Source organism: Oncorhynchus nerka, linkage group LG1 (assembly GCF_034236695.1).
Source record: "Oncorhynchus nerka isolate Pitt River linkage group LG1, Oner_Uvic_2.0, whole genome shotgun sequence".
NCBI classification, from domain to species: domain Eukaryota; kingdom Metazoa; phylum Chordata; class Actinopteri; order Salmoniformes; family Salmonidae; genus Oncorhynchus; species Oncorhynchus nerka.
Window position 1 is genome coordinate 13,042,917 of NC_088396.1, and position 17,774 is coordinate 13,060,690.

Below are 17,774 nucleotides of genomic sequence, written 5' to 3' on the forward strand. Positions count from 1 at the left end.
GCATTTAGGCCTGACTCGCAGTCGGCTCACAATTCATCCCAAAAGGTGTTCGATAGGGTTGAGGTTAGAGGTCGAAAAAAAAGCAGATATCGATTAATCGGACGATATATATATATATATTTTTGTAATAATAACAATTACAACAATACTGAATGAACACTTATTTTAACTTAATATAATACATCAATAAAATCAATTTAGCCTCAAGTAAATAATGAAACATGTTCAATTTGGTTTAAATAATGCAAAAACAAAGTGTTGGAGAAGAAAGTAAAAGTGCAATATGTGCTATGTAAGAAAGCTAACGTTTAAGTTCCTTGCTCAGAACATGAGAACATATGAAAGCTGGTGGTTCCTTTTAACATGAGTCTTCAATATTCCCAGGTAAGAAGTTTTAGGTTGTAGTTATTATAGGAATTATAGGACTATTTCCCTCTATACCATTTGTATTTCATTAACCTTTGACTATTGGATGTTCTTATAGGCACTTTAGTATTGCCAGTGTAACAGTATAGCTTCCGTCCCTCTCCTCGCTTCTCCCTGGGCTCGAACCAGCAACACAACGACAACAGCCACCATCGAAGCAGCGTTACCCATGCAGAGGAAGGGGAACAACTACTAGAAGGCTCAGCGCGAATGACGTTTAAAACGCTATTAGCGCGCGCTAACTAGCTAGCCATTTCACTTCAGTTACACCAGCCTCATCTCGGGAGTTGATAGGCTTGAAGTCATAAACAGCGCAATGCTTGACGCACAACAAAGAGCTGCTGGCACAACGCACGAATGTGCTGTTTGAATGAATGTTTACGCGCCTGCTTCTGCCTACCACCGCTCAGTCAGTACTTAGATACTTGTATGTTCAGTCAGATTATAGGACACACTAGATAATATCTAGTAATATCATCAACCATGTGTAGTTAACTAGTGGTTATGATTGATTGTTTTTTATAAGATAAGTTTAATGCTAGCTAGCAACTTACCTTGGCTTACTGCATTTGCGTAACAGGCAGTCTCCTTGTGGAGTGCAACGAGAGAGAGGCAGGTCATTATTTTGTTGGACCAGTTAACCGTAAGGTTGCAAGAAAATCTGTCGTTCTGCCCCTGAACAAGGCAGTTAACCCACCGTTCCTAGGCCGTCATTGAAAATAAGAATGTGTTCTTAACTGACTTGCCTAGTTAACTAAAAGGTATTTAAAATATATATATTTTTTTTAAATCATCAAATCGGCGCCCAAAAATACCGATTTCCGATTGTTATGACAACTTGAACCCGGCCCTAATTAATGGGCCATTCCGATTAATCGGTCTAGTTGAGGTCTGTGATCTGTGCAGGCTAGTTCTTACACACCGATCTCGACAAACCATTTCTGTATGGACCTCACTTTGTGCACGGGGGCATTTTCATGCTGAAACAGGAAAGGGCCTTTCCCAAACTGTTGCCACAAAGTTGGAAGCACAGAATCGTCTAGAATGTCATGCGTAGCATTAAGATGTATTTTCACTGGAACTAAGGGGTCTAGCCCCAACTATGAAAAACAGCCCAAGACCATTATTCCTTCTCCACAACACTTTCCAGTTGGCACTATGCATTTGGAAAGGTAGCGTTCTCCTGGCAACCGGTAAACCCAGATTTGTCCTTCAGACTGGCAGATGGTGAAGCGTGATTCATCACTCTAGAGTCCAATGGTGACAAGCTTTACACCACTCCAGCCGACGCTTGGCATTGCGCATGGTGATCTTAGGCTTATGTGCGGCTCCTCGGCCATTGAACAAACAGTTATTGTTCTGACATTGCTTCCATTGGTAGTTTGGAACTCGGTAGTGATTGTTGCAACTGAGGACAGACGATGTTTATGCACTACATGCTTCAGCACTCAACAGTCCCGTTCTGTGAGCTTGTATGGCCTATCACTTAGGGCTGAGCCATTGTTGCATCTAGACGTTTTCATTTCACAATAACAGCACTTACAGTTGACTGGGGCAGCTATAGCAGGGCAGAAATTTGACGAACTGAGTTGTTGGAAAGGTAGCATCCTATGACGGTGCCACATTGAAAGTCACAGAACAGTAAGGCAATTGTACTGCCAATGTTTGTCTATGAAGGTTGAATGGCTGTGTCCTTGACTTTTAGCCCCTTGTCAGCAACGGTGTGGAATTGTCAGTAGAGCTCCGGGGCACAGATCTGGGAAAGGTTGTCAAAACATTTCTGCAGCATTGAACGTCCCCAAGAATACAGTGGCCTCCATCATTCTTAAATGGAAGAAGTTTGGAACCACCAAGACTCCTTCTAAAGCTGGCCGCCCGGCCAAACTGAGAAATCAGGGGAGAAGGGCATTGGTCAGGGAGGTGAGTTCCTCTGTGGAGATGGGAGAACCTTCCAGAAGGTCAACCATCTCTGCAGCACTCCACCAATCCGGCCTTTATGGTTGAGTGGCCAGACGGAAGCCACTCCTCAGTAAAAGGCACATGATAGCCTGCTGGAGTTTGCCAAAAGGCACCTAAAGGACTCTCAGACCAGGAGAAACAAGATTCTCTGGTCTGAGAAAACATCTGGAGGAAAGCTGGCACCATCTCTACGGTGAAGAATGGTGGTGGCAGCATCATGCTGTGGGGATGTTTTTCATTGGCAGGGACTGGGAGACTAGTCAGGATCAAGGGAAAAATGAATGGAGCAAAGTACAGAGAGATCCTTGATGAAAACTTGTTCCAGATTGCTCAGGGCCTCAGACTGGGGTGAAGTTTCACCTTCCAACAGGACAACGACCCTAAGAACACAGCCAACACAACGCAGGAGTGGCTTCGGGACAAGTCTTGGAATGTCCTTGAGTGGCCCAGCTGGAGCCTGGACTTGAACCCGAGAGACCTGAAAATAGCTGTGCAGCGACGCTCCCCATCCAACCTGACAGAGCTTGAGAGGATCTGCAGATAAGAATGGGAAAAACTCCCCAAATACTGGTGTGCCAAGCTTGTAGCGTCATACCCAAGAAGACTCAAGGTTGTAATCGCCACCAAAGGTGCTTCAACAAAGTACAGAGTAAATGGTTTGAATACGTATGTGAATGTCATATTTCCGTTGTTTTATTTCTGTGTGCAGAAATATATAAAAACAGTTTTTGCTTCATCATTATGGGGTATTGTGTGTAGATTGATGAGAAAAAAATGACATGTAATTCATTTTAGAATAAGGTTGTAACAAAACAAAATGTGTAAAAGGTGAAGGGGTTCTGAATACACTGTATAGTGTATATGCAAGTACACGCGAACGTAAGAGCACACACACGCGCGCATGCACAAACAAACACACGCATATGTACAAACAAACACACGCATATGTACACACACACACACACACACACACACACACACACACACACACACACACACACACACACACACAGCCTATGGGCTAATGTTACTTCACAGTGTCCACAGAGTCAAGGGGGGGCTGCAAACCAACTCGAGTGGTACACATGCACCCCTGGCATGGAGATTCCTATCCCTCTACGTAATGCTGGGTGGGTCAGGTTGTTGCTGCCTATAAATGGACAACCTAAATCCATTGAAGGCTGTATTGTCAGGTGTTTGTGTGTGAGAATACAAATAGACTGGAAGCATACCCTCACCTTAGCCATCTGGGCTTGGACCCCACTGGTCTTCAGGGCAGTGACGGCTTTCTGAGCTGCAGCAGGGCTGTCAAAGTCCACAAAGCCGTAACCTGAGGGACAGAACACCACACCAGTCAAGACTGTTACACAGTCTACCTGGAAAGACCACCATGCACAACTATCCTAATTCATCATTCAGCTATATCATAGGTATTTTCTGTTGTTAACACTGTTAAAAACGTGCTCCGGTACTTTGGCGACTCAATAAGTATTTAATAAACTTCTTTGGGCTGGATGTTTCTATGTGTAGTTCATACATGCATAATCTATGAGCAGAATTACTGTCTTACCTCAATTAGCTACGAAATCCCTAGTTTGAAAGCGACTGTTTTCTGGAAGCTATGTGAACCATTTAGAGTACTGCAAGCTTGGACCACGTGGGTCAGCCCCCTAGCAATTCGAGTTCTAGCCAGTGAGGTTCAAGCCCTTGCCATTTGAGTGACAGCTAACAAGAGGCATGCCCAGCGTTATCCAATGAGGTTGCAGGGCGGGCCCAACGACTCTCTGGACTCAGCAGAGAGAGGGAGAGCAATGACGTGGTGTACATACAGTGGGGAGAACAAGTATTTGATACACTGCCGATTTTGCAGGTTTTCCTACTTACAAAGCATGTAGAGGTCTGTAATTTTTATCGTAGGTACACTTCAACTGTGAGAGACGGAATCTAAAACAAAAATCCCGAAAATCACATTGTATGATTTTTAAGTAATTCATTTGCATTTTATTGCATGACATAAGTATTTGATACATCAGAAAAGCAGAACTTAATATTTGGCACAGAAACCTTTGTTTGCAATTACTGAGATCATACATTTCCTGTAGTTCTTGACCAGGTTTGCACACACTGCAGCCGGGTTTGTGGCCCACTCCTCCATACAGACCTTCTCAAGATCCTTCAGGTTTCGGGGCTGTCGCTGGGCAATATGGACTTTCAGCTCCCTCCAAAGATTTTCTATTGGGTTCAGGTCTGGAGACTGGCTAGGCCACTCCAGTACCTTGACATGCTTCTTACGGAGCCACTCCTTAGTTGCCCTGGCTGTGTGTTTCGGGTCGTTGTCATGCTGGAAGACCCAGCCACGACCCATCTTCAATGCTCTTACTGAGAGAAGGAGGTTGTTGGCCAAGATCTCACGATACATGGCCCCATCCATCCTCCCCTCAATACGGTGCAGTCGTCCTGTCCCCTTTGCAGAAAAGCATCCCCAAAGAATGATGTTTCCACCTCCATGCTTCACGGTTAGGATGATGTTCTTGGGGTTGTACTCATCCTTCTTCTTCCTCCAAACACGGCAAGTGGAGTTTAGACCAAAAAGTTCTATTTTTGTCTCATCAGACCACATGACCTTCTCCCATTCCTCCTCTGGATCATCCAGATGGTCATTGGCAAACATCAGACGGGCTTGGACATGCGCTGGCTTGAGCAGGGGGACCTTGCGTGCGCTGCAGGATTTTAATCCATGACGGCGTAGTGTGTTACTAATGGTTTTCTTTGAGACTGTGGTCCCAGCTCTCTTTAGGTCATTGACCAGGTCCTGACGTGTAGTTCTGGGCTGATCCCTCACCTTCCTCATGATCATTGATGCCCCACGAGGTGAGATCTTGCATGGAGCCCCAGACCGAGGGTGATTGACCATCATCTTGAACTTCTTCCATTTTCTAATAATTGCGCCAACAGTTGTTGCCTTCTCACCAAGCTGCTTGCCTATTGTCTTGTAGCCCATCCCAGCCTTGTGCAGGTCTACAATTTTATCCCTGATGTCCTTACACAGCTGTCTGGTCTTGGCCATTGTGGAGACGTTGGAGTCTGTTTAATTGAGTGTGTGACAGGTGTCTTTTATACAGGTAACGAGTTCAAACCGGTGCAGTTAATACAGGTAATGAGTGGAGAACAGGAGGGCTTCTTAAAGAAAAACTAACAGGTCTGTGAGAGCCGGAATTCTTATTGTTTGGTAGGTGATCAAATGCTTATGTCATGCAATAAAATGCAAATTAATTACTTAAAAATCATACAATGTGATTTTCTGGATTTTTGTTTTAGATTCCATCTCCCACAGTTGAAGTGTACCTATGATAAAAATTACAGACCACTACATGCTTTGTAAGTAGGAAAACCTGCAAAATCGGCAGTGTATCAAATACTTGTTCTCCCCACTGTATCTGCACATATGTGACTTACTACGACATATTTGGGGACCACGTTTGGTTTGTCAGCCCTACTTTCAGAACCACTGGCTAAAAAGTATACAAAAGTACCAGGGAATATCCCTACAGTGCCACCCCATTCTTCTTTTCACACCATGTAACACCTGATTTACTTAACAAAAGGAACATCTCAATAGGTGGTCCAGGTAAGTCATGACATGGTACATGTATGGGGTGGGCCTTTCCCCTTCTGTTCTCTACTGCTCCTCTATTGTTCCTCAAGCAAAGGGGGAGGCCGATGACATCACGATGGATTCCCATAAGAACTCCTACTCCTTGAAGTTTGCAGTCGTGAAAAAACAAAAGACATGTTTTGCTCAGAAGTTTAAAAAATATATAAAAAACTTTAGTGTGTGTACTTTACTGTGTTTATATTTGGGATATCGCTTTTCAACTGTAAGAGTTCTGAAATAGCTGGAGGAAGTCTTTAACAGTAAAACAATAATGGGTATGGTGAAATCTTGACTTAGTCTGCCTCCCAAATGGCACCGTATTCCCTACATAGTGCACTACTTTGTACCAGAGCACTATGAGAATATAGGGAATCGGGTGCCATTTGGGAGGGAGACTAAATCTCAGGTCTAACTTGCCATCTACGGCAGTAAGTGGCAGGCTGTGTTTGACACCCACCACAGCGAGGCCAGGCCAGAGGCCATCATGTTCTGTCGTGTGGTTGACCCCCACCTACTGTATCTGTGGCCCATAACGGTGGTCAGTCAATGACTGGTGGTGAGACAGTGTAGTAGGCACGGGGGAGCAGAGAACAGTGCTGAGGCTGCAGATTGCAATGATGACGCCCAGGGCTCGGGTCAGCTCATTGACCCCTGGGGCTACATGCAGGCCAGGCCAGTCTAGAGTCAGACCTGCAGTCCAGTTCCTCCCTACTCCCTACTCCGTGTTGCTATATTTAACCATCAAACAACCTCGCAGGCCAACAGCAACCTCTCCGCTGCTCACTGTGGAATCTAATTACAGATCCTAGTTTGATCTTGAAGATAAACAGCCCAAAGTACATCATGAATCTGAACATTCAGATATTTGTTTTTATTAAGGACATTCAGATAGATGGCAAATGTTTATTTTCCTTTCAAGTTGTAATTTTGGGAGTTTTTTTGAATAGGTATCTTCGAGCAAGCTGCGAGTTGACGTAAACATCGGAATGGAAGACGACAGGATGTTTCTCAGCCGCCACCTGTGATTAGTTAGCGTATCGTAATCCCCAGCAGGACAGTGACCAAGCTCTTTTCTTCTGGGCCCATCTGTGGTGCGTGCTGGCTGGGCTGGGCTGCGTGTCAGTGTGCTCCTCGGTAGTCAGGACAGGGTGTTGGGCCAAGGGCTGCAGCCGGAGCCAAGACTTTGTGTCACGCTCCAGAGGGAGGGGCACGAGCTGTCACTTCGTGTGGGGATCCGCCGCTAGCACAACGCATGGTAACAGACAGACCATCAGTAAAGGGCCAGGACTAAAATAACACAAAGTGGTGGCAGCCTTTTGCCTGTCTGTTTCCTGACTAGCCCAGCCCCCCATGAGCCACATAGCTGTTGAATGACTGAATGACTTCAACGAGGCCGGGCCAGTGCACTCTGACAGTACTGGGCCGCCAAACCCACTGCACGAGTCAAAGAGGGCCTTAAGCAAGGCTCTTCATCCATTCCTTAGCATGGCCATTGTCTTTAGTATAATAGCATTGGGAGGATTATGGTAAAAGTCCTATGTGTCATCATATCACAGACTGGAAGCTCCAAAGCCTTTGCACTGCTATTCTGGATTACAATGAGTCATTGTGATACATACATCCAGTATCCTCTCAATGATGCATGTGATGAGTTTTTATTTGCTTTAAGCCTGACGGTTGTTGCATGAGCATGACTTCTTGATTTGTGTGCATATTTGTGTGTGTGTGTGTGTGTGTGGGGTGGGGTGGGGGGGTCTAGATCTTTTTACAGAATGTCTCCACTACGTCACGACTTGTTGAAGCCATACACACCTTTACATTTGTTTGTCGTCTTATCCAGGATGGCCTTTGTTGACACAATTTTGCCATACCTACGAGAGGAAGAGAAAGAACGCTATTGTTAGTTGTGCTGTGTTACCGTACCAGACAGACAGCCTCTCATAAAATAAAAAAAACCCACAAAGAGTGAGGCCTGGCTTGCACAAGAATTTATGACATCACAAAAAAAAAAGCACGAGAAACAGGACGTCTTTTCCGTGTGGATTTAAGAATCTCGGCGCTCGAGCAAAGGTTGCCTTGATTCTTTACCATGCAACGATATTATGCAGGATTAACTATCCTCTATCCAAAGGGATTTCAAAACAAGTGAAAATGACATACAGAACATACAGAACATATAAACATACACAACATCTAAAAACATTTTGTGTAAGTCTTCAGTGGAAAAACTAAAATAAAAATAAATAAAAATATTAAAAAATATATATATATATATAAATATAAAAATATAAAATGTGCATAACACACTGTGGATTTACGACCTCTTGACAACGTAGGGACAGAGCGGACCGAGTGGCATTCCACAGCTACATCCTGTGCTTTTACAGTTATTTGGTGCACTGTGTTACTGCTGCTGCTGCCAGCTCTGACAGATGAACTTTGCGGTGACCCCTAAACCCCGGCTTCACTGCATTTCTTTTCAGCTCTAAGCCAGTGCACTCTATTCAGAATGAATAGAAAATCAATGCAAAGAACACAACAATTACATATGACGACTTTCTCTCTGTACAATGATGAATGCAACAAATAGGAACACACAGACATCAGACCGTCGTAAATGAACCTCCCTGGTAGTAATCAGCGTGGCAGACAAATGATTGATGAGGGGATTGGCTCTCTAGATGGAGGAGGAAGTGTGAGCTTTGACCTGAGCTGGGAGGTGGGCAGGTGGTGGCTTTATGAAAATGAGTCCTCCATCTCGACCCCAAGTCGTAGATAGAACAGATTGTGACAGATCTGGTTGTGTGGCATGGTTTTAAGTTTGCCACAAAGGTAAAGGTCACCTATAGCAGTGTTTTCCACAAGTACATAGAGTAGCCAGCCAAATAGAAAAGGTAGGCAGCCAGGTGCACACTGCTGAGAAATTAGCTCAATTTTGGTGGCCTCTGGTACATTCTATTGCCTTTTATTCCATATGAAATACACCGCGAAATGATTTAATACTTGTTGTGGTATTGTGTAGCAAGACATGACTTTACTATTTAAATGACTGAAAAGGTATTAATTAAATGTATTTGTCGGGTTGTTTTGGATATCGTCTAGGTCTAAGCCTAGTACATATGCTCAGAACTTTAAAATGACATTCAGCCTTTTAACATTTAACCTGTCTTTTCTTGAGATTATTTACAGTTTTACTGCAATATACAGCATCAGTCAAAAGTATGGACACACCTACTCATTCAAGGGTTTTTCTTAATGTTTTACTATTTTCTACATTGTAGAATAATAGTGAAAACATCAAAACTATGAAATGACACATATGGAATCATGTAGTAACCAAAAAAGTGTTAGACAAATCAAAATATATTTATATTTGAGATTCTTCAAAGTAGCCACCCTTTGTCTTGACAGCTTTTAGTAATTTATTTGCAGATAATAGCCAAAAAGCTTAGGCATACCAGTAGCATACGTAAATTATGGAGCCAAGTAAACAGCTCTCTCACCGATGCAATTCAGTAGATAACACTGACTGACAAGATGAGAGTAGCTCACTTTAGCATCACTGTTTGGCAAGCCCCGACATCCTAGGAAAGGAAACGTAGGAAATCCTTTGGACATACACTGGACATACATTGAGTGTACAAAACATTAAGAACACCTTCCTACTATTGCGTTACACCCCCTTTTGCCCTCAGAACAGCTTCAATTAGTCAAGGCATGGACTATACAAGGTGTGACATTTACCAACATTTATTTTGTCTCTCTGTGTTTCAGAATGTTCCTTCAATTTGCAAGAGGCTGAATGTATCTCACCGGAGAAAGCATTCGAGCGAGTGAAACAACACCCCTCTGCTGTCTAGTCCAAAAGAGTATGACATTGTTGCCGCCCGTAGCATTGAATGCAAAGGAAGCCAGCGAGCATTTGGCCTCCCTTGATAAAAATATATAAAATAATATCCAATCAGAGCTAAACTGAGTGAGATCAACTGTGAATGGTCCTGGGGCTCAAAAAAAAACCTGTCAAGGGAAGGCAGTTTGGATTTGGCGTCACTCCTATCAAATCGCATCAAGAGCATACTGTACATCATTGACAGAAACAACTTTAATTGTTGCATCTCGTTGTGTTGTTGTCCTCCGGTGGCTAGCTAGAAAGCGAAAATTGTCCGTTTACTAAATTAGCCATGGAAGGAGATGAGATTTGGACTTGTGATTTTTATTAATTCTCCGTACTGGCCAATGATTATAAGGGCGTTTCTGATCTAACCATTCATTTATACATTGTTGTGCCCCTGGCCTGAGAGGATGGAAGTCCAATATGTAGCAAGATGTAGAAGGCTAATGTTAACTAGCTAACGTTGCCCATGAAAGGAAGTTACGCTAGCGAGTAGGCATTTTAGCCAGGTAGCCTAGGATAAAAAAGTGTCATACAGTACAAAGTGTGTACTGTATGACAGAGTGATAGACCGTTTTGTCAACAAGAAAGAGAGGAGGATGGCATTGGCATTTCTCTACAAGAAGGGTGAATCAACATGTTTTTCTACTTGTACGAACGAGTACACGCACACACGCACACACACACACACACACACACACACACACACACACACACACACACACACACAAATCATATTTAGCTTACGTTGATTGGACTGAATAGTTTTTGGTATCTTTTAGTTGTCACTGTCCTAGACTAAAGCAGAGGTGATTAGATGTTGAAATGTTGAAGTTAAAATGGTGCTGGAGTAGTGGAGGCAGCTCCTGTTTTCTTTACGACTTGCCGTAACTCTAACTCAATAGCTGTTTAGTAGTCTGAAAATGTCGGAAACGTTAACTTGCTTGACCATGCTGTAGGTTGTTACATGAAATATGTTTTGTGGACTTCACCAGACAGATGTTGCTCTCCAATTTTGTGATGAAACAAACATGTGGTTGAATTTATTCTGCCACTGTGTCTTCTTATTGTCCAAAGGTGCGGACTCCGGCCGCAAAACCTGAACCTATAGGGGAGGGTCTGGGTGGGCGTCTGTCCGCACCTTTGGACAATAAGAAGACACAGTGGCAGAATAAAATCAACCACACGTTTGTTTCATCACAAAATTAGAGAGCAACATCTGCCTCTGATTGAGAACCATACCAGGCCAAACGCAAAATACAACATAGAAAAACAAATATAGACTGCCCACCCCAACTCACGCCCTGACCATACTACAACAAAGACAAAACAAAGGAACTAAGGTCAGAACGTGACACACTGACTGAAGAGGATTTGACAAGTGACATCAATAAGGGATCATCGCTTTCACCTGGATTCACCTGGTCAGTCCATCATCGAAAGAGCAGGTGTTCCTAATATTTTGGACACTCAGTGTATAGCCTAACCACGTTGCATGATTTATGAATGGCAAAGAGATATAGATAAACTTTATTCAGTCAGTTCAACACCCTTTATAAACTAGTCAAAACTTGCTGTTCAGTTGTCAATCAATGCGCAGTAAATTGTCTACTATGCGCCACAACTCCGCATGGCTGGCTATGTGAAACACACAAAATAAAATAAATGAACGTGTCAGAAAACAATAATTTGGCTTAGTTGTGGATTTCGACTCGTCGCTACCACATACAGTACATTACATGGGACGTGCAAATTCACAAGCATCATGCTCTATTCCTCCTCCGTGTAAATACGTTTGGCTGCAACCAGAGATCTGTATAGAATGACAAGATGTCGTTGTCCCAAAGGCATTGGGCTTATTTTGGACAGATTTTGGTGAGAGTGAAACCTCTCACTTCGCCTCTTCCTCTCTGCTGCATTATCGTCATTGCTCGCTTTGTGACTGACAGGTGCCTGTCCTATTGTCACGCCCTGACCTTAGAGATCCTTTTTATGTCTCTATTTGGTTTGGTCAGGGTGTGATTTGGGGTGGGTATTCTATGTTCTATTATTTGTATTTCTATGTTTGGCCGGGTAGGGTTCTCAATCAGGGACAGCTGTCTATCGTTGTCTCTGATTGAGAACCACACTTAGGTAGCCCTTTTTCCCCACCTGTCCTTGTGGGAAGTTGACTTTGTTTATGGCACATAGCCTTTAGCTTCACGGTTTGTTCGGTAGTGTTTATTGTTTTGTTCGGTAGTGTTTATTGTTTTGTTCAGCGTCTTTTCTAATAAAAAGAGAATGTACGCTAACCACGCTGCGCCTTGGTCCTCTTCTTTCAACGGCCGTGACACCTATTTTTTATTTTCACCTTTTATTTAACCAAGTAACCTAGTTGAGAACAAGTTCTCATTTACAACTGCGACCTGGCCAAGATAAAGCAAAGCAGTTCGACACATACAACAACACAGAGTTAGTTACACATGGAATAAACAAACATACAGTCAATGATAAAGTAGAAAAAGTCTATATACAGTGTGTGCAAATGAGGTAGGATAAGGTAGGTAAGGCAAAAAATAGGCCATGGTGGCAAAGTAATTACAATATAGCAATTAAACTGGTGTGAATGGTAGATGTGCAGAAGATGAATGTGCAAGTAAAGCTACTGGGGTGCAAAGGAGCAAGATAAATAAATAAATACAGTTATGGGGATGAGGTAGTTAGATGGGCTATTTACAGATGGGCTATGTACAGGTGCAGGGATCTGTGAGCTGCTCTGACAGCTGGTGCTTAAAGCTAGTGAGGGAGATATGAGTCTCCAGCTTCAGTGATTTTTGCAGTTCATTCCAGTCATTGGCAGCAGAGAACTGGAAGGAAAGGCAGCCAAAGGAAGAATTGGCTTTGGGGGTGACCAGTGAGATATACCTGCTGGAGCGCATGCTACGGGTGGGTGCTTCTATGGTGACCAGTGAGCTGAGATAAGGCAGGGCTTTACCTAGCAGAGACATGTAGATGACCTGGAGCCAGTGGGTTTGGCGACGAGTATGAAGCGAGGGCCAGCCAACGAGAGCGTACAGGTCGCAGTGGTGGGTAGTATATGGGTCTTTGGTGACAAAACGGATGGCACTGTGATAGTCTGCATCCAATTTGTTTAGTAGAATGTTGGAGGCTATTTTGTAAATGACGTCGCCGAAGTCGAGGATTGGTAGGATGGTCAGTTTTACGAGGGTATGTTTGGCAGCATGAGTGAAGGAGGCTCTGTTGCGAAATAGGAAGCCGATTCTAGATATTATTTTGGATTGGAGATGCTTAATGTGAGTCTGGAAGGAGAGTTCACAGTCGAACCAGACACCTAGGTATTTGTAGTTGTCCAGAGTAGTGATGCTGGACAGGCGGGCAAGTGCGGGCAGCGATCGGTTGAAGAGCATGCATTTAGTTAGTTTTACTTGCATTTAAGAGCAGTTGGAGGCCACGGAAAGAGAGTTGTATGGCATTGAAGCTTGTCTGGAGGTTAGTTAACACAGTGTCCAAAGAAGGAAGAGTCGGCCTGAGAATTGAACCCTGTGGCACCCCCATAGAGACTGCCAGAGGTCCGGACAACAGGCCCTCCCATTTGACACACTGAACTCTATCAGAGAAGTAGCTGGTGAATCAGGCGAGGCAATCATTTGAGAAACCAAGGCTGTCGAGTCTGCCGATAAGAATGTGGTGATTGACAGAGTCAAAAGCCTTGGCCAGGTCGATAAATATGGCTGCACAGTAATGTCTCTTATCGATGGCGGTTATGATATCGTTTAGGACCTTGAGCGTGGCTGAGGTGCACCCATGACCAGCTCTGAAACCAGATTGCATAGCGGAGAAGGTACGGTGGGATTCGAAATGGTCGGTAATCTGCTTGTTAACTTGGCTTTCGAAGACCTTAGAAAGGCAGGGTAGGATAGATATAGGTCTGTAGCAGTTTGGGTCTAGAGTGTCTCCCCATTGAAGAGGGGGATGACCGTGGCAGCTTTCCAATCTTTGGGAATCTTAGCCGATATAAAAAAGAGGTTAAACAGGCTAGTAATAGGGGTTGCAACAATTTCGGCAGATAATTTTAGAAAGAGAGGGTCCAGATTGTCTAGCCCGGCTGATTTGTAGGGGTCCAGATTTTGCAGCTCTTTCAGAACATCAGCTATATGGATTTGGATGAAGGAGAAATGGGGGAGGCTTGGGCGAGTTGCTGTGGGGGGTGCAGGGCTGTTGATCGGGGTGGGGGTAGCCAGGTGGAAAGCATGACCAGCCAATTATAGTTAATTTATCAGTGGTGACAGTGTTTCCCTAGCCTCAGTGCAGTGGGCAGCTGGGAGGAAGTGCTATCAATAGCTCGCTAGAAGATGCATATCGTTCATTCTAGCGGGATAGGGCTCGATGGTCTAACGAATTGAAACTTATAAATGAAATTTAACCTGCTGAAAATCAGTTTGTAACTGGCTGATTAGCCAACAGCCGGTGCTAATGGAAAACACTGCTGTAGTGCCTTCGACATAATAATCGCTGATCAGCAGTGGCTTAATAATAAGCAAATAAGTCCATTATTTTTTTATCCAATTGCAGAGCCTGACTGAGCAATTAACCGCAATGGCGGTTATTTTTACATTTTTAAACAACTAACTGACAGAATGTTGGTTCAATTATTTGAATTTTTTTTGCACATTGCACGGTTTTTCTATAGATTAATCACATCAAGCCTGAACTGTGCAATATAATAGGGAGTTGTAGTTTCCAACAGGCCAATATTCTACATAGTTTAACACAGAAAACGTGGTAATTAACTACAATGACCATAATCCATTGCGTGCCTACTCGCCGGTCTGTGTTTCTTTTTTACATATGCTACATGAGGTTAGTGTGGGACAGACACCGAGAGAGAAAAGAGAGAAGAATGTGAAATCGAGAGGGATAGAGAGCAGTTGCTTCGCAAGGTATCTCTACCTGAAAATACACAGTGATGGAAAAAGTACTCAATTGTCATACTTGAGTAAAAGTAAAGATACCTTAATAGAAAATGACTCAAGTAAAAGTGAAAGTCACCTAGTAAAATACTACTTGAGTAAAAGTCTAAAAGTATTTGGTTTAAAATATACTTAAATATCAAAAGTAAATGGAATAGCTCAAATGTACTTAAGTATCAAAAGTTAAAGTAAAAGTATAAACCATTTTTTTTAAATCCTTATACTGTATTAAGCAAACCAGATGGCACAACTTTACTTTTTAAATGTATTTTGGAGGATAGCCAGGGGCACACTAACTAACACTCAGACATAATTTACAAATAAAGCATTTGTGTTTAGTGAGTCTGCCAGATCAGAGGTAGTAGGGATGACCATGGATGTTCTCTTGATAAGTGTGTGAAATGTACCATTTCCTGTCAAAATGTAACGAGTACTTTTGGGTGCCAGGAAAAATGTATGGAGTAAAAAGTACATCATTTTCTTTAGCAATGTAGTAAAGTAAAAGTAGTCAAAAATATAAATAGTAAAGTACAGATAGCCCAAAAAACTACTTAAGTAGTACTTTAAAGTATTTTTACTTAAGTACTTTACACCACTGAAAATACAGGATCTAAGTAATTTATAGTTGGTATTCAGCCGTCATAAAAGTATGCCTTATTTACTTTGAAGAACTACTAAAACAGTGATTTTATCAGTCAGCTCTACAGAGATTAAATGATGACTTGGAATTAAATAATAAAGTCAGCAATTAAAACCAATGTAATATACACAACAACTGAAATATTTTATTAAAGTGATGGGCAGTCACTGCCATCATTGTATTAATTGTTTTATTCCGTGTTAAGAGTATTCAACCCACATTATGCATAGGTGCACTTCATGTAAAAAATATATATATATTGAAATAAAAAAACGTGATTCTTTTATAATAATCTAACCGAAACCGAACTGACCTCAAAAAGCTTTAATCGCTCAGCACTAGTGCTTTGTTAGTCTCTGCGGGCCGGAGTGACCTTACCCTGTGTTCTACTGGGTAAAGAGCCCCGAGGATGAAGGGTTTCCACTAATTGACTCCAAACTAATCAATTACAGGAATCACCACAGCGTCAACGGCAAACCCCCTCACCCTAGAGCAGCTCACGATGAAGGGACACAAAAATTGAAAGCTTGAAAGAAAGAGGTTTAAAAATGGTCTGGCCCACCGTGGGGTGACTGAGAGGACACAGTTTAACTCTCCACAAAAAAAAACAATGGATTAGCATCGAAAGTATATGAAACCAGCACAGTCGTTAAGGGTAAGATAACTGCTGAAGCTGCGTGTATGTGTGCGCGTGCGTGTGTATATGTGTGTGCGTGCCTGCGTTACAGTGAGCTCAGAAAGTATTCACATCGCTGGGTTTTTCCAAAATGTTGTTGTGTTACAGCCTGAATTTAAAATGGATTCAATTTAGATTTCTTTTGTCACTGGCCTACATACAATAAGCCATAGTGTCAAAGTGGAATGATGTTTTTTTCAAAATGTTAACAAATGAAAAGCTGAAATGTCTTGAGTCAATAAGTATTCAACCCCTTTGTTATGGCAAGCCTAAATAAGTTCAGGGGTAGAAATGTGCTTAATAAGTCACATAATAAGTTGCACGGACTCACTCTGTGCGCAATAATAGTGTTTAACATGATTTTTGAATGACTGCCTCATCTCTGTACCCCACACATACAAATTATCTGTAAGGTCCCTCAGTCGAGCAGTACATTTCAACCACAAAGACCAGGGAGGTTTTCCAATTCCTGAGTGGACTAGTTACAATTTTGACTTAAATCTACTTGAAAATACTGTATATAGCAAGCCCTGAAAATGGTTGTCTAGCAATGATCAATAACCAATTTGACAGAGCTTAAAGTATTTTGAAAAGAATAATGGGCAAATGTTCCACAATCCAAATCACCCTTTTGGCGAAGTAGGCTGTGATTCAATGCTACATTAACAGGCACCGCATCGATTACATGCAACGCAGGACAAGCTAGATAAACTAGTAATATCATCAACCATGTGTAGTTAACTAGTGATTATGTTAAGATTGATTGTTTTTAATAAGATAAGTTTAATGCTAGCTAGCAACTTACCTTGGCTCCTTGCTGCACTTGCATAACAGGTAGTCAGCCTGCCACGCAGTCTCCTCGTGGAGTGCAATGTAATCGGCCATAATCGGTGTCCAAACATGCCGATTACCGGTTGTTATGAAAACTTGAAATCGGCCCTAATTAATTGGCAATTCCGATTAATCGGTCGACCTCTAGTGTATTGTGTGTAGATGGGTGAGAAAAATAATATATTTAATCCATTTTGAATTCAGTCTGTAACACAACAAAATGTGGAATAAGTAAAGTGGTATGAATACTTTCCGAAGGCACTGTAAAACACAGCTTCCAGGAAAATGTGTTTTTTAACCTTAGCCATTAGACTCCCCCCGTTCCATTAGCTTTCACTAACCATCTATCACAGTGCTGCTTGGTGCTGTCAGACAGAGAGAGCTGCTTGAATCAGGTAGAAAGCCGTCTCTGAGAGAGAGGCAGCAGCAGCTAGGAGAACAATGCACTCCCATTCCACCTGCCTTTCATCTCCTGCCTTTTTATCCATTTACGTTGGTTAAAAAGTCTCTGGTTACTGCATGCTTATTGATTCCTGGGGACACCGCTAAGGGATACTTTTCTGTCTGCTCTGAAAATAGCAAGATTGAGTTATGGCCTGAAAGAACAGCCTGAAGGAACAGCCTCGTCTTGCTACCTACAAGAACTGATTATACCCCCTGTCCTTCTTGAGTCCTCAAACGTTGCCTCAGCATTTTAAACAGAGGTTTAATTGGGATTTCATTTC

The 17,774-nt window shown here is 42.7% G+C and overlaps 1 protein-coding gene across 8 annotated transcripts in view; it reads right to left on the reverse strand.

Moving 5' to 3' along the window:
• Nucleotides 1–17,774, reverse strand: part of LOC115143209 (RNA-binding motif, single-stranded-interacting protein 1-like) — a 69,265-nt gene that overhangs the window by 27,257 nt on the left and 24,234 nt on the right. For 5 of the 8 annotated variants that reach the window (XM_029683929.2, XM_029683845.2, XM_029683405.2 and 2 more), the window contains exons 3-4: nt 7,853–7,911; nt 3,618–3,715 (exon numbers count right to left, since the gene is read on the reverse strand). In XM_029683929.2, the coding sequence (XP_029539789.1) occupies nt 3,618–3,715; nt 7,853–7,911 (157 nt within the window). The remainder of the gene's footprint in view (nt 1–3,617; nt 3,716–7,852; nt 7,912–17,774) is intronic. The other 3 variants (XM_029683493.2, XM_029684013.2, XM_029683755.2) reach the window with 1 other exon arrangement.